Source organism: Ictidomys tridecemlineatus, chromosome 14 (genome assembly GCF_052094955.1).
Source record: "Ictidomys tridecemlineatus isolate mIctTri1 chromosome 14, mIctTri1.hap1, whole genome shotgun sequence".
Taxonomy (NCBI): domain Eukaryota; kingdom Metazoa; phylum Chordata; class Mammalia; order Rodentia; family Sciuridae; genus Ictidomys; species Ictidomys tridecemlineatus.
Window position 1 is genome coordinate 6,519,113 of NC_135490.1, and position 21,261 is coordinate 6,540,373.

At 44.3% G+C, this 21,261-nt stretch overlaps 1 protein-coding gene and 1 long non-coding RNA gene across 10 annotated transcripts in view; one reads left to right on the forward strand and one right to left on the reverse strand.

The window, feature by feature from the left end:
- The window catches only part of LOC120892188 (uncharacterized), a 7,272-nt gene extending 272 nt beyond the window's left edge, over positions 1-7,000 (reverse strand). Inside the window, exon 1 of the long non-coding RNA XR_013430151.1 lies at positions 123-7,000. This is a non-coding gene — a long non-coding RNA (uncharacterized LOC120892188). The remainder of the gene's footprint in view (positions 1-122) is intronic.
- A 117-nt stretch (positions 7,001-7,117) lies between these two features.
- The window catches only part of Pinx1 (PIN2 (TERF1) interacting telomerase inhibitor 1), a 64,333-nt gene continuing 50,189 nt past the window's right edge, over positions 7,118-21,261 (forward strand). For 2 of the 9 annotated variants that reach the window (XM_005337233.5, XM_005337234.5), the window contains exons 1-5: positions 7,118-7,277; positions 12,345-12,454; positions 14,151-14,243; positions 15,977-16,055; positions 20,159-20,251. In XM_005337233.5, the coding sequence (XP_005337290.2) occupies positions 7,259-7,277; positions 12,345-12,454; positions 14,151-14,243; positions 15,977-16,055; positions 20,159-20,251 (394 nt within the window). In that variant the 5' untranslated portion in view covers positions 7,118-7,258. Of the gene's footprint in view, positions 7,322-10,547; positions 11,053-12,344; positions 12,455-14,150; positions 14,244-15,976; positions 16,056-20,158; positions 20,252-21,261 lie in introns of those variants that run through there. The other 7 variants (XM_078030789.1, XM_078030791.1, XM_078030790.1 and 4 more) reach the window with 7 other exon arrangements.

Below are 21,261 nucleotides of genomic sequence, written 5' to 3' on the forward strand. Positions count from 1 at the left end.
AAAGGGGAGTGAGGAGGTAAGTGGGTGGGTCTCTAGGCATCACCCTTCTTGCTACAGTGCATGTACACAGGGTCTCCACCCAGGAAGGACATACCATGCCAGCCAGGGAACTGCTTACTCACAAGATGCAACGCAGGCAGGCACTCAGAGGGGAGAGAGAGCTCCGGGAGGGGAAGCCAAGATGTGAAGAAGCTAGAGAGAAAGACTCAGCACTAAAAACGGGGGTCTGAGGGTCGGAGCAGAAAACCTCTGGCCATGTTTTCTGGATGTAAAAGCTTTCCCCGCAGTGCCTGATGACAGAAAATCCTGCAAGTGAATCCCTGGAGCGAGCTGCCTTCAGACCAAGCTCCAGGGACATCCAGCAAGAAAGGTCTTTATGTTCCTTAAGCTTGTTTCCTCTTGCCGTGTTGGGAGAAACGCAAAACTGAACACAGTCATACTCACTTGGACAGGTCTGTCAGCGGTGGGTGGAAGGTGGGGCAGGGTGGGCAGCTGGGAGGGCGAAGGAGGTCCTTCAGTCTGACCGTTTTCAAAGTGCGCATGATAAACAGGCGAACGCGTCAGTCACGGATGTTGTTCTGAACTGTTTTCTGTACGCTTGAACATGTCCAACGGTGCCGTCCAGGAGAAAGCGGAAACTACTCGGAAGGAATTCACCCTGGCATAAGCACATGCTCTTCTGTGAAAGGGTACCTCAATACGGGACTCCTTTGGCAGCAGAGAACTTTTATTTGATGGAGGTGTCCAGGACTCTGGAAGAAGAAGTGGTACATCTGACCCATCTCCCTCAATGTCCATTCTCCCCATATGCTTCCCCCACAGAATTTTAAAATTATAACTTTTTGCACCTGCCCTTCTTCCCACATCCCTTCTGGGGCAAGTTTGTCTGCACCAGGAGGAACACACAGCGTACCTGCCTTCACGTCCTGAGTCCCCTATCTCCAGTCTCTTCTTTCAGGAACATGTGACCCTGTTAGGAGACTGATTACTAGCTCATTTTCAGTCCTGATCCGGTTCTTTAGGAATGAATCAATTGCCAGTTATATAAAATAAATGGCTCTTCAACCGTATGAAGGGGAAATTTGGGGGACATATCCCCAGGAAAGAAACAGAAAGCCCTCTTGGGTCTACTTTTTCCCCAAACTCTTTTTCCAAAACTCTTATTAAGCTGATGGGTGCAACAGCTCAGTCCTTTACAGAAGATGCAGGAGACTACTACTGATCACCCTAAACGAAAAATCCTTCCTGCAGTGAGTAAGCCCATTCACTAAATGTCTCCATCAAAGGCAGTTCTAGAAGGCCCTCCTCTGAACCTTGGCTCTTAGGGAGTAAAGGCCTAGAATTTCTGATTCTTGACCTGAGCCAAGTGTCACTGGTCTTGGCCAGTCTGAATGCCTCCACAAAATACCCTTGACTGTGTTATAAACAGAAATCTATTTCTCACAGTTCTGGGGGCTTGGAGTCCAAGATCAAATTGCTGCCGGATGTGGGTTCTGGTGAGGGCTTCCTGGTTCAGGGACAGAGATGCTGCTGTGTCGTCCCATGGTGGAGCAGAGAGAGAAAGCAAGCTGCTTTCACAAGGGCTCCACTCTCATGCCTCCTCCCCTCCTCTCCCAAGGCCCCAACTCCTAATACCATCAACCTGGGTTTAGGATGTCAGTGCATAAATTTAGAAGGGGACATGAGCATTTGGCAGATGGCAGGCTTCTTGTCTCTGTGACACATAAAGTGCAGCTTGGACTTCCTTGTCCCCAACAGTTGGAGTTGGGGAGGGAGGACTGTGACGGATTCCTGGATGAACCGCTGTCAAGTTTGACTTGTTCTCTCTCTCTCTCTCTCTCTCACACACACACACACACACACACACACACACACACACATACAACTCTCAGGAAGCCCCTAGCCCAGTCATCTAATCAAGCACCCCAGAGAAGGCCTGTTTGGACACCCTCTTCTGACATCAAGAAAAGCAGAAGCTGAGCCTTTTCTTCCTCAGTGCTGCCTTCTCTCTCTTCCTGAATCATTTTGTTTTTGAGGTGCGATGGCTTTACTTCTTCTTTGCGATATGAACAGGCACCTTGACCCAGCAGCTGGGTGCCAACACGGCAGCAAGTCTTTCTCCCTGGGAGCAGCACCAAATGGCGTCCCCTGGCTCAGTCAAGTTCAGGCTGCACAGCGGGGTCTGGACCTTCAGCCAGCACTAAGAGTGACAGGCAGGTGGTGTAGTCCTCTTACCTGGGAATTGGTCAGGAGTTCTGCTGAGACCAGGAGTTGAGATTTTAACATCACCACATTTTCACATGACGTGAGCAGAAGTTCACACTGAGGCTCCTGGGATCTTTGTTCTCTAATGAGCATCCTGGGAGGACTTGTGAGGCCACCTGGAAGCCCCTTTGTTCCCCTCACTGCCTGCACTTGTTTCAGCTCTGGACAGGCACAGCTGAGGACATGCTTGCCCAGGGCCTTCTGTGCTGAGGCTCAGCACTCCTCTGGGCTTTGGGATACAGACAAGGATGCTGGCCAGGGAAAAGGGATGGTGGAAGAGATTTGGATTATAGCCAAAGTGCTCTGGTGGTGGCTCCCAGGCACACTGTTGCGCCTGCTCCCTCTTCTTTGACATTTACAGCTCACAGTCAAGCACACAGTTCTCTGGGCCAGGAGCCACCAGCCTCTCTGTCTTATAGGTCAGGAAGTGACATCTCATAGAGGCTAGTCCACCTCTTTGCCTAGTGAGTGGCACAGTGGAACCACCTGGTTCCCAGGGCTATGGGGCCTAGACCTGTACTTAGTCCCTACTGCTGCGAGTCAACTCCATCAGGCCCCTGGCTTCACCCTCCCAGCATGCCCCCTCCTAGAAGCCAAAAGGGACTCTCTGGCTACAGTGGGGTCTACACAGAACCCTGTTGGGTTCAGTCAAGGGTGGAGATGCCAGCCTTGGAACAGGATGCTAGGAAGAGCAGCCCTGAGGTCGCAAGGGCCTGGGCAGTGCTGAGGCAGGCCCACAACCACAAAGGGTGGAGCAAGCTGAGGTCCAGAGGCAGAAGCCCTCCTGGGAGGCATATGGAGGCCAGGGTGGCTGAAATCATGACCCTGACAGGGCCCTGAGGAGAGCCGGTAAGAGCTTGGCCATGCCTAGAGGAGAAACCATAGAAAGGGAAAGCAGGGAGGACGCAGGAAAGGCAGACCATGCACGGAAGGTGCTGGGCAGACAAAGGCTGGTGAGGCAGGTGAGGGCACGCGACTGGGAACACCTTCCATGAGCCAGCAACTCGACATCTGCAGGCCATACAGAGAGTTAAGGCAGTCCTGCCCTTGGGAGCAAAACTGTATGTTTTTTTTTTTGTTTGTTTTTTTGTCAGCTGGATGTCATTTCCCATGGGTCTGCATCTACATATTTTGAAAATGTTGACAAGCTGCTGTCACTGGAGTCTGGGACCGCTTTCCAGCATGCCTCAGATTGCGTGGGTAAGAGGGAGTTAACTTTCCAGGCAAGACACTGACATCTGTCTATCCCAGAGACAGATCACACTTTCCAAGGGAGCACACATTTTCACATATTAATAGGTAAAATAAATATATTTAAATTATTCTGACATAGTAAAGAAGCAGGTATTGTTATTAATTAAAAGTTCTGACAATATAGAAATGCATGTTGTAAAAATTCCTTACTCTGCTAAAAAGACCAGTATTAACAGTCTAGAATGGTATCTCCACATGGTATCTTTTCCATACAAACTGGTATGCATATACTAACTCTATTTGTATGTATGTGAAGATTATTATACATGCCTCCTTTTAAAAAATGGGTACCTACAATTTTCCAAGTTTTATTTACTTAACAATATTTCTCATGATAAAGTTTTTTTAAAGGGGCTATAAATAAACTAACCCTATAAATCATAAATATCCTATGTTATTTATTGGGATTTTCTTAAAGTAGTCCCTAGTGCTCTGTAATTGTGCTCCAAAATCACAGACTCCTCCTTACCACCCTGTCAATCAACAAAATCCCCCAGCTAGTGACTCAACAGTGTTATGATTCTGAAGAGTTCTATCTACATCTAAATATAACCCTCAAGACTTTCTCTCATCTATTATTCTACTGAAATCAACAGTGGACAGATCAAGAGAGTGGCCCTGGTGAACAGGTAAACAACACAGAACTGTGTGCACCCAGATACAGGAAAGCCATCCTCTGAGCCTTTCTCCATGCCAAGTACTGTCCTAAACATACATATCTCTTCATTCAGCCAGCAATGTGTGTGTCTTATCTTGGTCAGTGTTGCTATAACAAAATGCCATAGACTGGATGAACAGTCTTATAAACACCAGAAATGTATTACAGTGCTGGAGGTGGGGAAATCTAAGATCAAGGTGCTGGCTGATTCTGTGTCGGGCGAGGCCCACTTCCTGGCTCACATAGCCAGCTTCTTGCTGCATCCTCACATGGCAGTAGCAGGGGGAGCTCTCTGAGGCTTCTTTTATAAGGGCACTAATTCCTCATGGAGGCACTGCCCTATGACCTAATTACCTCCAAATACCCTCATATTGGGGGTTGGGTTTTAACTGACAAATTAGGGAAAAGTCACAAACATTCAATCTATAGCATGTATATAACTTTGAGGCAGGTACCATTTATCATGTGGATGAAAACAAGACAGAGGAAATTTAGTAATGTTCCTAGGATCGAGAGTTGGTAGGTAGCAGAGGAAGATGGATGTGCGACGTGGATAATAGGAGTGGAGGGGATCAGGCCCCAAGCAGTGGCCATATGTACCATTAGAGTGCTCTAAAGGCATGGGTGAGTTGTCTCTGGGAATCCTCACAGCAATGCCCTGGAACAGCAGACCAGAGGCGACACAACCATAGGTGTCACAGCAAGATCTGAACACTTAGCTTGGTAGCTCATGTGTCAATTACCACACTAAGGAAATCCACTGTGGGAGGACAGACCACAGCAGCAGAGCTCCACGGGCTGTGGACTGCTTACCCAGCAAGCAGCAGATGCAGGAGAGAAGGCTAACAGAGGGGCTTAGAGGAGTCCACAGTGAGGCCCGGGAACTTCCTCAGGCAACTCCAGTGTCCACTCCTCCCTGCCTGGTGGAGGCCCTGCCTGACATGATGCTTTCTCACTCAGGTCAGGGATTCTGCCAGCAGCACAGGCCTTGAAACTTAAAGTGTGTAACTCAATCAGTTACCACCCATTTCTACTGTCCTCATTGCCCTTCACCTGCTTCTGCTCTTTTCCTTTGCAGCATCTCTCCCCATCCCCACCATCTTCCCCTCTCCCACCAGCTGCCTCTGAATATACCTTAGGATATAAGAAACTAAATTGCCACTATCCCATGAAAGGTTAAGGGAGGCTAAGTTAGGACAATAAACAAAAGCTTTAAGACAATAAGGGAACTGGATTTCTCTGTTGACATCATAATGTTAATATGGATCACTGGGCATGAGTCATGATGGTTGAGCTTTGAGGATTTTCAGGGCCCTTTAGTGATGGCTTACAGCTTAATGTCATAAAATTTTGACAGGAACAGAGGAGGAACCTCAGGCAAGAATTGCTGCTAGGAAGCCAGAAGGCATCCCCGGACCAGGATGCACACAGAGCTTTCTCTTCACACTGGTCTTGGCTGGGGAGTGCCTTCCCACTCTGAGCTTCTGTAACATGCTCTCTTTCTGTATGCACCCATCAACATGGGCCATGGCTCTGATTCATATGAGTCCTAATTTTTGTTTTATCTTATATTCTTTTCTAGCCTGTGACTCTCCTTTGTATCATTTATTAAAGTTACAGTTCTACTCCCATGTATGTAGTTATTTGATTCACGTCCACCTTCCCTGCTCAAAAGCAAACTCAATGAGGATAGTGACCAGGAATGTTTGTTTCTGTCTGTCTTTGTAACTCTAGCTCCTAGCATATGTCTGAAACAATAAATATTTGTTGAAATAATCACCCTAATTTCCATTTTACTTAATATTATACCTATTGGGTGCTTACTAGGTGGGAGATGCCATTGCTAGCACTTGAGACGCAGCACTTCATGACTGCAGCAAGTGCACATGGTGGGCATTATTTTTCATATTTTACAGATGACGAATAGCAGCACAGAAGGGAGAAGTACTTTCCTATAATTAAAACGATCTCTTAATTATCCTAAGGCCTTCGTGATCCTGTCTTCCTAAGTCTCAATGCCTACTTGCACCTTGTCCTCCACCTCACAAGATAGCCGTCTCCTCACTTGGCTGTGAAAATCCATGCACCCTGCCTTCTCCCTCACTTCCTGGGTACTCAATGAAGCTGTAAATATTCTTTGGCATTTCTTCTAACATTTGTGAAGCTAGACTAGAAGTTTACTTTGAGTGTCTAGAATCCTAGTTAAAAGCTGAGTTTCATTTAGACAAGCTTCACACAGGGTCTCCTGGCACCTGGGGAAGGCTTCCTTCCACACTGTCCTGAAGTCCCCAGAAGAGTCACCTGTCCAAAACCACTTCCTGACTGTCCGCCCGAAGTTCTAATCGCTTACTCCTGGACACAGACACGAATCCGCTTTTGGGACCATCCACGAAGCCCCTGCCAGTGTTCGAATTGTTCTGCTGGGCGCTGGTAGGGACGCAGACGCGGATGGGACAAAGGCGAAGCTCCAAGGCGCGTGCTGTAGTGGAGAAAAGAGACTAAAACCTTGGCCCTGTTGAGGTGTCACTTACGGGACACGAACGTTTTCCCGAGGTAGTAATCTGCTCAACTTGGGAGCCACGGGGCAGACGGTGGAGACGCCCGCTCGCTCCCACCCGGCCCCCCATCGTCTTCCCGGCTACCTCCCCCGGGCAGCCCAGGTGGGACGTGGAGGGGCGGACTCTGCGGGGCCGCGCCTTCCTTCAACTCCTGGTGCTCAGCGTTCACAGACCACCACCCTAAGGGCGGTGTTCGCAGAGCTCGCTCTCCCGAGACCGCGCCGCGTGCGGGCAGACAGCGGGTCCACGACTCCGCGCGCTCCAGCCCGCGGGCGGCCGCGCCTCTCGCCCCGCCCCGCCGCCCTGGCGCCCCTCCCTTCCGCGATGGCCCCGCCCCGTACTGGTGGCCACGCCCCCGCCCCGCCGCCCTGGGTCGGGGAGAGTCGCGCGCTGTTGACGTCACCAGCACGCGCCCCGCCGCTGCCATCTGCTGGCGTGCTGGTCCCGCGCTTCCAGCCTGGGGACTCGCGGCGGCCTGGTTCAGCAGTCGCCCAAGTCTCGGGGCCCTCGCGCTGCACCCAACATGTCGATGCTGGCGGAGCGTGAGTGTCAGACGTGGAGGCCCGAGCCTGGCGCCAGGGGGAAGGTGCCGGCCGGCGCTCAGTGGGGCGGGGGCGACCGAGGTCGGGGTCCGGGCCGGGAAGCAGGGCTCAGCTCGCCCGGTCGGCCGCAGAGATGGCTCAGCCCTGGCTGTGCCGAAAGTTAGCGGCCGGACGGCTAGAGAGAGGCGGGTCCTCACCCTCGGACCTGGACGCACGCAGTGCGTTGGAGAGGGAGGCAGGACGTCCCGGGACTCCGGCTGGTTCCTTCACTTCCCAGGCCCTCAGTTTCCCCAGGTTAAAGAGAGGAAGTGGGCCCCAGGGTCTCTTCAGGCTGTGAAATCCAACTGTCGAAGATGAACTGGACCCAGAAAAAGAAAAGCAAAGGGTTAGAACGTCAAACACGGGCAGTCAGCCTTGGGGTGGGGGTGCGAGGCTAAGGGGTGCGAGGTGTGTGTCCAAGAGCTTGTTAGTTGGAGTTACTCTTCTCTGGAGTCTTGGCCGCAGCGCTCTACCCTGCTTTAGACATTTACCTTCTGTGAAGTCCACTAATTCCTCTTTTCTGGAGAAACCGACTTCTGGATGGGACATGTAGCTAAGGTTGCTTGCCACCAGATGGCAGTCGTGCCACAGTCATGAACAGCCGGCCCTTAACTTGGAAGTTGTGTGCTGGCTGAGCAATGAGCAGAAAGAAGCAGCTTATTTACAGACCGACAGCAGCTTTGCAGGGATTTTGCACAATAAATGCTGTCAAGTTCCTATTATCTAAGAGACCATTGAAGGATTAGGAGCACCAAAGGAAATGGGTCAGGCACCATCCCTGTTTTATATCCCTATTTTACACTGTCCCTGTTCATCAAATCTTCTGATTTGATGCGGTGATCTCTACATCTTTACATTTTTGCCAGTAAGAGCAGGAATTCTCCATTATTTTTAAATAGAAATTCATAGAAAGAAATTTCTTTCTTATGAGCCTGTAAAGTTGACCTGGAAATGGAACCTAGACTGCTAAGATCTTTTCTGGTTCTCAGTCTTTGATGAATGCATGCACTCGGGAACACTGGCCCTGGTTCTGCTATTTGTTTATGCCTATTTCCTTGATTAGGTTCTGAGTCTTAAAAATTTCTTCTCACTATGTTGGCTTAAAAACTCATGAGATGGTTATCTGACAACAGTTTGGAGTGTTATATGGTATATAGGTGTAAAGTGCTATTTGGAGGTATCAGTAATTCAAACTGCGTGATTTTGAGAAAATGTTTTCAGTTCTCTCTCTTCCAGGATTACAAATTTTCAAATGTTTGTCATGATAATATATATAACATTTGTTATCTTTTTTTACAATTTGCTGAGTTAATATTTATGTCATTCCCTGTGGTCAGATACTTAGGATTAGAGTTTTCATTTTAGAAATTGGAAAGTAGAAGCATAGAAAAGTCTCAATCCCATAATTTGACTACCTAATGATTTTTTTCCGATAGTTTATAAAAATGGGATCATCCTATAGGTTCAATTTTGTATACTACTTTTTACCCCTACTTAACATAAGGTAGTGAATATTTTCACTTCAATAAAATGATGTTTCCTTTATTCTTGCTGAATGGTCTATATTTAGGCTTTTTTCAACATTTCATTTATTCTGCTTTTTAAATTTACTAATGGTTTTCTTTTTATTTCTCAAAAACATTCTTCAGCTGGGTGCAGTGACACATGCCTGTACAATGCCAGTGGCTTAGGAGGGAGAGGCAGGAGGATTGTGAATCAAAGCCAGTCTTAGTGAGACCCTAAGCAACTGTCTCAAAATAATAATGGTAGTAATAATAATAAATAAAAGGGCTAGGGATGTGGTTAACTCCCTCTGGGTTCAATTCCTGGTGCTCAGTCCCCAGTACTGCCAAAAAAGAAAAAAATCTTCAGCCTGTGTTTAATTATCAGATACTATTCTGTTAGTCTTCCTCATGTTCTTAAGACAAATATTTTATTAGTCTCACTTCTCAGTCTTATATAGTTTGCAGTCTTAGGACCAGGCTTTTTTTTTTTCTTTTTTTAATCAAGATATTACTTTTTTCATGATGTTTCCTTTCCAAGAACTATTTATTTATTTATGTATTTATTAATGGTACCTGAGTTCGAACCCAGGAGTGCTTAACCACTAGCCACATCCCCAGCCCTTTTTTATATTTTAATTTGGGACAGGGTCTTGTTAAATTACATAGGACCCTGTTAAGTTGCTGAGACTAACTTCAAACTTAGGATCTTCCTATCTTAGCCTCCCAAGCTGCTGGGTTTACATGCTTGTGTCACTGTGCCTGGCTAAGACAAATTTTGACCTGTAGTCATTACATTTTATAATTATAATACTATAGTTAATGGCTTTTAACGTTTATTGCATTAAAATTTTATATGCAATTTTCTCAATCTTGAATATGTCTTATAACTTTTTTAAAATATTTTTTTTAGTTGTAGATGGACAAAATACTTTTTTATTTATTTATTTATTTATTTTTATGTGGTGCTGAGGATTGAACCCAGTGGCTCATACATGCTAGGCAAGCGCTCTACTTCTGAGCCACAACCTCAGCCCCTTGAATAACTTTTTAATAAAAATACATAGGCAGTGTATTTAGAGCTCTTGAATATCTTAAAGTGTTTTTTGAAAAATAGAAAAGGTAGAACTTCTGATCCTGGCTGTTGGGACTCAGTGCACGCTTCACAGTAAGATTGGTGCTGGCAGAGCTGTGTGCTATCAGGCATGAGTGACTGAAAGTGAAGTCCATTGCATTTCTTGTAGAGAGGGTTGTTTATTGGGTGACCTGAAACATATCGTGGTGGAGCCATTTACAATTAGATCTCCAAATAGGAGGAGCCCCTGCTAGAGAATGATTGAACACATTATCCCAAATAATGATTTAGCAGATTCAGTCCACTCTACCTGAGGCCTAGTGCTGTCCCTTATACTGCTGTTCTAGGTTGTCTCAGGGTCCTCAAGCCCACCTACGGATTAGTATTCACTGGAATTCAGGTAGATGACTCAGCACATAGTCACATGATTCAGGTTTATTAGAGCTAAAGGATACTAAACCAAGAAGGAAAGGGAAAAGACACATGGGGCAAAGTCCAAGAGAGGCTAGGCACAAGCTTTCACAAGCTTAATTCTTCAAACAAGGAAGTCTCTCAGAAGGAAAGTGGTGTTCAACGTGAGCCACTTGTACAAGTTCTGACTGTTGGGAACTCTCCTGAAATCTAGGTTCCATCCAGAGGCTGACCTTGTTAGCAAGACTTTCAGAGGGTAGCATTCACCCTGCTCTTGGCTCTTTTTTGCACACAGTCTTAACAAGGCTGACATCTGAGCACAGAGCAGATGGGGTGAGTCAGTCAGATTGGGCCAGAGACAGCCCCCCCACCACCACCGTTGCTATCTTTTGGTGTGCTGGATGTAATCTAGGGTCTTGTGCACATACTGTGCACAGAGATAGTCTTCTTGATAGGATTTCTCAAACTTGAAAACTTGTACAACACTAGAATGAGGAAATGTTGCAGGGAAATAGGGAACATATCATAAACAGGCAACGGGGACTAGAGGCATCTACAGAGAGTGGGCTAATCTTCTCAGAACTGACTCCTCCTCCAGGCCTCAGTCAAGACCCCTGGCAAGCACAGTGTAGAAATATGGACTCCAACAAACCACTAACCAGCATGCATAATGGATACTGGTTAATAAGGCTTATCTCTGGTATGCTGTTCATTAGCAGAGACAGTGCTATGCTGAATATTTACCTAGGTAAGTCAAATGGTAACTTAGCCATATGGAACATTTTTTGGGATCATCTTTTTCTTGTAGAACACTATAAATTTGAGTCCAATGTATTTTGCTTTGTAAGTAAACTTTTTCTGCTTACATGCTTTAATGGGTTTCTTTTGCCAGGGTGCCCGTAGTTAAAGGTCTCAATTGATTTTTTTTGTGCAGCACAATATGCCCCTTTGACTGGATGCTGTTTTAAATCATGTTATTAAACTGCTAAGGTCAGAGGAGGCTGTTGAGAGTCAATGTGTTGGATTGATGCAGGCGGTGAACAATTTCTGGTGGTTGGTTGTTTATTTGCTTCTAAAAGAATACTTTAATGAGACTCAAAGCAGGTCCCTTGATTCAGTTATGTTACTTTTTCTTTTTTTTCCTTTTTCCTTTTCCTTCCTCCTTTTCTTTCTTTTTTATTCATTCATGTATTTATTTACATATTTATTGAGTGCCAAATATGGGCAAAGTGGTTTTTTTTTCTATTTTTATTTCTTGTAATGAGATATAAGAAAGACAAGAAATGAATATCACTCTTAAGAAGGTTATGGTGTAATAAGAAACATAAAAGACTGATATAAATAACTATAATGCAGTAGAATATCAATGCAGTGCCAAAAGAGAAAAGTAATTTCTTTCAGATGTTCAGAATGAGAAGGAAGAGTATGGTAACTATCTTAAGGTCATGTATGTGAAGGTACAGTTGGCAGTCCCTAAGATCTTAACATCAATGGAAAATTGTGGATTAAGAAAAGCTTTGAAGTCAGTAGGATGTTAACGTTTTATAAGGGATTTGGTTTTTGCTTGGGGACATTAGGCAATTTCTTTCTCTCTGACTCAGATTTTATCGTCTGAATGGTACAGATGAGAATATCTCCCTTCACAGGATTACCATGAAAACAGGATCTAATACATTATAGCATTTGGCACATACTGAGTGGCAGTGAGAGCTGTGATGAGGGCCTCTGTTGCTGTGGTAATAATGCTGGCCTTGACAGGTGTTTTTAGTCGCTGCCCACAGGTAAATGTGAAGGCCCGACTGATGACACATCAAGTGTTGTTTGTAGTGTATCACATTTAGAGGGAACAGCTAACTCTTAGAGGTCAATTTGTATGTTAATAATGCAGACCAGGGGACTTGAGCCAGTTGTTGGCATTCCACTGGGTGTTGGATCTACTCTGTATTCACTGAAGCCCATGCAGGTCCTGTGTGCAGGTGTGTGTATCCTTGTATCTCTGGTTTGAACCTTAAGTTGTTGATGAGACTTTTTAATTTATAGGTCGGCGGAAGCAGAAGTGGGCTGTGGATCCAAGAAACACTGCGTGGAGTAATGATGATTCCAAGTTTGGCCAGAGGATGCTAGAGAAGATGGGGTGGTCTAAAGGAAAGGTATTTTGGAGTAAAGCAAACCAAACCAAACCGTGAGCCATGCCAAAAGATTATGAATGAGGAGAAAACATCCTTCTACTAGGAGTCTGAGAGAAATTTATGTTTTGGATAGATAAGTGATTTTTGAGATAAATTGTGTTTCTAGATGTTGATAAAATTAGAACATAAATAGATTAGCTCTCTTTTTCATTTAAACTGCTGTGATAAGCATCTTTTTTAGACATCACCTTTTAATTAGTTACATTGGAATCATACTTATCCTTCACAGCTTCATACTGCTGAGTCATTTTTAATTCCCCTCTGTAGCTAGAACACACACGTTTTCTCACATTCCATTTCTTCCTGACTCTGGTAGGGCTCCTGTGAATCTCCACACTTATTGGTTCTTGTCAAGATCTGTGGTAATCTTGTCAAATCCAGTGGGCTCCATTTTGTTCTCATAGTATGTCACCCTGTAGCAGCATTGGGCACAGCTGTTCCCTCCTGGAAACACTCGTATATTGGTGTCCACAGTACCCCCCCCCCCGCTTTTTTTTTTTTTTTTTTTTTTGCCTCACCAGCCACATCTAAATTTGTTGCTCTTTTTTTTCCTCTAGACTTGAACTTCGGAGCTCCTCTGGTCCAGCTCCAGGCCCTTTTTCTGTACTTCTCCGGTGATGTCAGTCATTGACATGCCATACTCTGAGTTACGTAAAGTCCACAACTAGTGCCTGTGCTGTTTCTAGTCCAGGGCTGTCCTCTGCTCTAGGTCTGCAAATTCATTTGTGTACTGGCTTTTCTGCTTGAGTGAGCACCTCAAGGGTGTTATTTTTATTGTAAACCTCTTGACCCCTTCACTCTGTCTTTTCCTTTCCAAGTTGTCTTGGTTTTTGAAAATGGTACCATCTCCCCTTGCCCTTGAGCCTAAAACCTTCAATTCCCACGTCGTCTGGAAATTTCTGTGTTTGCAGCCCACCGCCCTGGTCCAGCCACTGTCATCGCCTATCCCGATCCCCTCAACACCCTTCCCATGCCTCCCCACCTCCCTTTTCCTCTTGGGATCCATTTTGACCTACAGCAGCCAGAGTGATCTTTTAAGATGTACACCTTAGAGCATGTTATTCCCTTGTTCGATATTTCAGTGGTTTCCAAGGGTTTTTAAAAATCAGATTTCTACTGTGACTTGGAAGATCCTGCAAGGTCTAGCCCCTTGCTGTCATTGCACTCTCTTGGCTTACTTGATTTGGGTGTTGTTCAGGTCCTCTAGAGCCAGGCCGTGCCTACCTGAAGGCGTTTGCATTTGCTCTCCTCACCTGAATCTCACGAGCGTATTGATGCAGGACCTGGAGTATACCTCCCACTCCTTTCCTGGTGTCATTTTGCAGTGCTATATGATAGAGCCATAGACTCCCAATGCCTCCTGTGGTCTTCTATTTGTAGCAGCCCTCTGCTTTTGAGCAGCAGCAAGGAGAGTGTTACCCAGTGTCTGTGTGGGTTTTATATTTGGGCTCAGATAAAAGAATTGATATTCATTATTATGAGGGAATCCTTGGTGTGGCAGACATTGTCTCCTGAGAGTCCACTGGGCTGTGTTGTCTTGAGGGCAAGGATAGTGTCTCACCCTAGACACATTAATTGAACAATTGGTGCAGGAAGAAAGAGACAACCTCTCTACATTAAAAAAAAAAGTGCTAACTCTTGTGTTTAATCTCCACAGGGTTTGGGGGCTCAGGAGCAAGGAGCCACAGATCATATTAAAGTTAAAGTTAAAAATAACCACCTGGGACTTGGAGCTACCATCAATAATGAAGTGAGCAGGGGTGTGCCTTTGGGGTTCTCTTTGCATAATGGACTTTAGTTTTTTAAACATGAAACTTCTAATCCAGTCCAGTTGGTTGAACACTTCCAGCTGTTCGCGTGTAGTCTCTCTGTTTTGGGCAAGGGAAGGGCCCCTGGCTGGCCTGGCCTTCCATCCTGGGCCATGCCCTCCACCACCATGCTTCCTCCTCCTCGTGGGGTCATTTATTTGCTTATGCTAAGAGATCCAAATGAGTTGTATTGATCAACTTTGTAGAAAGTCTTCATTTTATAGAAATCTTCTTTGTAGGAGAGAGAGGATTTTCTGTCTGCCCTTGTGTTCTAATATTAGTTTATATTGTTAAAAGTTGGCATTCAGTTTAGGAAGTTGTGCTAGAAAGTCATGTTCTTTTTCTTTCTCAGTCTTCTGACTGCTGGTGCTCAGCAGCTAAGTGGACTCACATTTTTCCTACGTTGGCACTGTGACGAAAACCAGCAGCTGCCATGCCTTTCACCTCAGTGTCTTTGTTTCCTTTAGAAAATATCTTAAGGAAACTTTCTTTCTAAATTCTTGTGGCCAACAGAATCTGGGAGAAAATTAGGAGAATGACTTTAATTAGGTAAACAATTATTTTGATTACTTCAATAGCTCTGAGTAGTAGATTAGAACATCTAAAATTTTCAGCCACTTAAGAGTGAGTCTGTGTAAGGTTGTGTTTTGTTTGTTTTTGTTTTTTGTTTTTTTTTTTTTTGGAGGGGGAGAAGTACCAGGGATTGAACTCAGGGGCATTCCTGCACTGAGGCACATCCCTAGCCCTGTTTTGTATTTTATTTAGGACAGGGTCTCACTGAGTTGCTTAGGACTCATTGTTGCTCATAGCCCTCCTGTCTCAGCCTCCTAAGCTGCTGGGCTTATAGGCGTGCGCCACACGCCTGGTTGTAAGGTTGATTCTGAATGTAGTTTTGAGAGACAGATAACATGGTCTACTTATTTTCTCAGGAGAAGCATTGCCTAGTAACCCCAGTCAATATGCCTTAACTTTAAGCATTCTTAAAAAGGAATGCTTAGGAAGGCATGGGAGGCAAATCCTACATTGGAACCCTGCTTCCCAGTGGCTTATATTCTTTTGGAGCTCTTCATTCTCTTATTACAAATGTGTACTCATTGATTCAGGGGACTTTGGTATTCAGAAAATACCAAATCCTACATTGGAACCCTGCTTCCCAGTGGCTTATATTCTTTTGGAGCTCTTCATTCTCTTATTACAAATGGGTACTCATTGATTCAAGAGACTTGAAGTCCTTCCTTTCTCTTTTCCCAGAGTTTTATAAAATCAAAGTCTGCATGTACAAGTAATCAGAATTGGGCAAAATATTATAGGCTCTGTTGGGTCAAGAGGAGGGCTTCTGTTTTCCTCACTGCTCTTGTCCTTTAAACTGCATAATTTCCCCTACTGGGGGAAAAATGGTAATTTTATTTTGCTTTATTTTAGTATTAAGTACACAGGTATTTGATATAATTCAACTTGATAAATCATTCACATGGAAATCAGGACTTGAGTTTCCAGAAATTTCTTAATATTGATCTAGATGAATAGCATTTCAAGTTTATATATTTCTTGAACCCATTGAAATTTGTCAAATGATATTTTGATGAAACATTTAAAATTTCGTATTAATTGCCAGATTCCCTTGCTTCTAAAATATTTCTTATTTGCCTCTCATACAACTTTTTGGTATTTTCAGGACAACTGGATTGCTCATCAGGATGATTTTAACCAGCTTCTGGCTGAACTGAACACTTGCCACGGGCAGGAAATAGCAGGTAGGGAACTTTAGGGTCGTTGACTTCCAGATTTATAGGAGGTGTCAATCTCAGTGTGAACGGTTCTTGTCAGTTCTTTAATGTAAGCATTATACATCTCAAAGTTAGTTGTGTGAAGTGATATAGATACTCGGTTCTGCTTATGTTGTTCTGGCACTTTCCCTGAATGATCCTGTAGCCATCCACAAACACTTTTTCCCCCTTCAGAGTGTGAGAATGGCAAGATTAATCCATTCATTTTACATCTCAAATAGTAAAGTCAGCTTAAGGAGAAGCTTGAATACAAAGAAAAGATGTTTTTAAAATACAAGCAGAAAATACCAAATGAGACCATAAACAGCAGCTGACAGAGGCTTAATAGAAAAGCCTTTTCTATGTTGGTTCTGCCCTTGGTCATTTGCTTTACCTTGTAATTCACGTTAGAGGTTCGATTGCTCAGGTAAGTAACTTCTTCCACCAAATTCCTAGGCTCAAGCAGTCCCCTCACCTCAGTCTTTCGGGTAGCTGGGTTTGCAGGCATGCACTACCTGCCTGGCCGAGCATGAGTCGGCATCAGGCATCTTCAATAGCCAGTGAATACACCACAGGGCATGCTGCCACGATAGCCATTGGGAAAATGCACAATAAAGCCACAGTATGATGCCATCAAATACCCACTGGAACTAGTAAGACAATGGCAAGTCGCTGAAAATGTGGAGTAGGGGGATTCCCATGGTGTGTAGGCGGCTGTGAGCATTCGGATCAGTTGGGAATTATTTACAAAAGTTGAAGATATGTATGACCTCTTCATGCCTGCCTAGCAGATGCCTGTGCACTTGTCCTGGGAAACATGCACAAGAATTCTGATGACGTTATTTGAAGGATCCTGAAACTCGTAATAGCTCAAATGCTCACCAGTAGTAGAATGGATAAGTGCATTGCCACTTTTGTAAATTCAAAGAAATACATTAGAGTTATTAGAGTTTTATGCAAACATGTTGAACAGGGGTTGGCAAACATTTTCAGGGCCAGAGAAATTTTACAGACCACAAAAATTGCTCTGTCAAAACTACTCCACTAGGATATTGGAATGTGAAAGGCACAGTAGATAATATGTAAATGAAAGTGGCTTTCCCACAAAACTTTACTTACAGAAACAGGTGGCTGGCTGGGTTTGGCCAACAAGCTATAGTTTTGCCCTCTGGTGTTGAAGACTCATCCACTTAATGTTGACCAAAAGAAGATGAACAGAGGTTTATCCAGTGTGATTCTACTTCTATAACCACAAATAGCAGGCAAAACTCTGACATTAAGGTGCCATACTTGGTGGAAAATTATTTTAAAAACCAGAGTAAGTACTGCACTGTGGAGGTCATACTGCACATGTGATGTCCCTGGGAAGGGGCTCCTGCGGCATTGCCTTCTGGAATAGGGTCAGTGTCTTGCTGCTTGACCTAGCTGGCAGTTAGATACTTGGGAACATCACGCTCCTTTGGCAGCCCCTCTAAAAAAAGATGGTTAAAACAAAAATGGCAAAGGGGTGGGAGCAAGGATTAACACAAAAAAATGGGATAGTGATTATCCTTAGATGGTGCTTCTCACCTGGGAGCAATATAGCCACCCACAGGACATCTGGTGAGGTCTAGAGACTTTTTTTTTTGAGATGTAGTGTGAGGTCATTTATTTGTTGACTTTTTCTTCTTTTAAAGAATGAACTCCATTCAATGAATTTTCCTTTTAGAACTGCTTTCATAGTGTCCCAGAGATTTCGATATGTTTGCTGTATCTGTGTTCTCATAGAGACATTTTTTAATGTCCCAACCAACAAGATGTTATTGGCATCTCCTAGAAAAAGGCTGGAGCTGTAGCTAAACATCTTACAGAGCATAAGACAGCTGTCCCTTCCTACCATAGACGGACAATTAATTCCTGTGCTCAAATGTCAGTAGTGCAGAAGTTGAAACTCTGAACCAGGAAAAAGCAGCAGAAAATGAGAAGGCACATGGGTGCTGGATGCTTCTGGATACTTTCTAGTGCTGAGTAGTTGCAAAAGGGTTTGCTTTATTTGACTATACAGGTAAGTATATCTGCATTTTATTGTGTGTTATCTGGTTACCTTGAGACCCATGATAAAATTTCTGGATCTCTTTTTGGTAGACTTCAGGTGAGATGTAGCCTGTGTAGTTGATGTTACAAGGCTATAATGAGAGTTACCCAGAGTTAACAGGCCCAGCAGTTTAAATATCAGGGATCAACTTGTACCTTAATGAATATCCAGTTATGTATAAATGAGAGTCACTTTTCCTAAACAAGTTTGGTGTTATGACTTGGGTGTCAGACTTGAAGTGTCCTTGCCATCACTGTACCCACAGAAGTGAAGACCTCTGTGCCTGGGATTCTTTTCTCAGAGGCATCCACATGCTATCCTTCAACAAGGAAAGAGTCACATTTGAACTTTAGTATTGTAACTTTTTTACTTAGTACTTGAGAATACTCTAACTTTTCAGGCCAAAGGAATCCAAGAAATTATCTCATCCAAGATCCCATAAAGAAAGGATCAATGAGGTTCAGTTTTATGGGGAGGGAGCAGAGAAAGCAGATTTTTCAGCAGTTTGCTTTTGAACTTTTATGGTGATAGCTGGTGAGTGAGTTTTTCTACTGATGTTTTCAAGATTACTGCATTCTCAGAGAGGGATGCCATTGAAGTAGTTCTGGGAACCCTGACTTAGGTGTTCCTTATCCTGCACGGATGGTTGGGGCTCAGCATGATGACTGTAGTGGCCCTTCCTGGCATGTCCCAGGAAGTGCAGATGGGGGGCTGTTTCAAGGGACCCACTGGAGCCCCTTGTTATTGTCAGGAAGGCTGTGAGTGTTTCACAGATTTCAAGAGTGGTGCCTTGTCTTCTCATAGCCTCCTTCACAGGTTCATCTGTATAGGGTTTATTTTCCCTTTCTGTCTGAAACCTGGAAGTATTTGACATAATCTGAAAGCTGCTGAGTTATTAATGCGTAGGTAAGTTCCACTTCCAGACCACTAGAGGGGGCTGTAGCCTTATGGCAGTGATCCTGCGGTTAGCAGAGGTGCTTCCATCTCTCTCTAGCTCAGTACAGTCCAGACCAGGCCTTCCTATTGACCATCCCTGGGCTGACAAGATCCTTTACAATATTCCTTTCAGAGAAGCCTGTCCCAAGGAGCTGACCTGGAAAACTGACATGTTATATTTTCCTGCCATGTTGTCTTCAGTAAATACAGTGTCTTCATTCCAGTGATTGTTCTGGTCACAGTCACATACTACATATATTAAAGTTATAAATGACAGTAATCTCATAATATGTTTTTCTGCAATAATAATATTTTTATTCCCTTAAGATCACCACAAATTCATACCATTTGCCTTTTTACTAAGCAGACATTTTGTTCTGTCCTCTTATTCTTTAAAGTTTCATTTCTAAAAATTCTTTCGGATTTTCTTCCTCCTCTAGATGGCATCTTACATTGCTTTAGTGTTTTGCCACCAGAGAATTGACACTTGGTGTTACTGTTATCTAGACCACAGACCCTTTTCATTTCTTTCCATATTTTCAGGCTTCATCCATTTGCATGTGCAGTTTTATCCCAACTGTGGACCCAGGCAGCCCCACCATGATCAAGATGCAGAATCATCTATTCTGCATCTGTATAGTTTTGCAATTTGAGAATGTTATATAATACAGTAGGTACCCTTTTTAGATCGACCTTCCTCACTGGGCAGGTGCCCTGAGGTTCATCTAGGTTGATGTGTGCATTGATATCTCAGCCCTGTCTGTTGTAGAGTAACATTCCCCTGTGAGGATGTGCCAGAGTTGGCTCAGTGACTTTTGGGTTATAGCCAGTGTTTATAAGGTTAATATGAACACTCATGTATAGATCTTTATGTGTTGATTTCTTATCCCCAGAACTTTGTACATTTCTAGAGTGTAACCTTGCTTGATCCATAGTGCACAGTTGAAAAAAATAATCCAGATCATTTGATTAGAGCTCAAAAATAAATGATGGGGCTCCTACTAATATTTAAACATGACCATTGATTATATGAGGATGGATTACACAGATTTTAATGTAATGTTTTTCTTCTTTTTTAAAGACTCCTCAGACAATAAGGAAAAGAAATCTTTTAATCTTGAGGAAAAGTCCAAAATCTCTAAAAACCGGGTCCATTACATGAAATTCGCGAAAGGTAAGCTGCAGCCTTTCTTTATCTGTTGCAGTCTGTGCGGAAACTGAGTTTCTGGAAGCATTCTCAGCGTTTTGCCAGCAGAGGTGACTTGCTACGTGTGCCAAGTGGGGAAGTCTGGACCCCTTAAAATGCAGACTCGGCTTGTGGAGCAAAAGGCCCAGTTGAGGCTCCACACTAGGCATGTCCTGTGACAAAGCTGAAAACTGAAGTCAGCATGCTGCTTTGAGGAGAAAGGGGACATTATATGGCTAGGTCAGAAAATAATGTTATCATTCAACATTTTTAACTACATCTTAGTGATTGCAGAGCTGAATGTTGGTGTTAAACTCTTCCTAACGAGCCTGTTCAGAGAATCCTGCTCCACATGGAGATTTCGACTAAGAAAATTTGCATGCCCACGTTGACCCTTTTAACACTCCAGTCTCTCCATCCCATGGAGTGTTGATATAGGCATCCCAGGACCTTCGTGGAGATAGTGTTGGAGAACAGGGCAGTGATTCCTACCTTGCCATCACCATACACCCACCCCTGGCAGCTCCTTGGGTGCAGTTGCGCCATGTAGCCACCAGGTGGTGATCTTGTACTGGTGAGAAACCACTTACCTTGAGCTAATCAACTCCCCAGGTGTTACTCCTAGAACAGCCACAACACTTATTTTATGTAATATACTTAAAACATACCAAAAATGATGCAGATCGTGCCCTGATCCAGGCACCATTGGCTTGTTCTTCCCTGTGAGACTAGATGTGTGTGTCTATCTTGATATGCCAGGAAAAGCATTTCTTGCTTCAGACTTGGTGGCTGGACTGGGGAGGGTTTGCCCCCAGAACCCACCCTGAATAGCAGTGGGATATGGAATTCCCACTCCTCTAAACTGTTGATCGTGTTCTTGTTTGGGATGAGGACCCCAAAGGATAGAACTGTGTTTGGTTTAACTGAGAGGCTGTGGCAGAGCTGAGGGGATTTGGAGCTGAACAACTTCAGAGCTGTGAACAGGAGAAACTGAAACT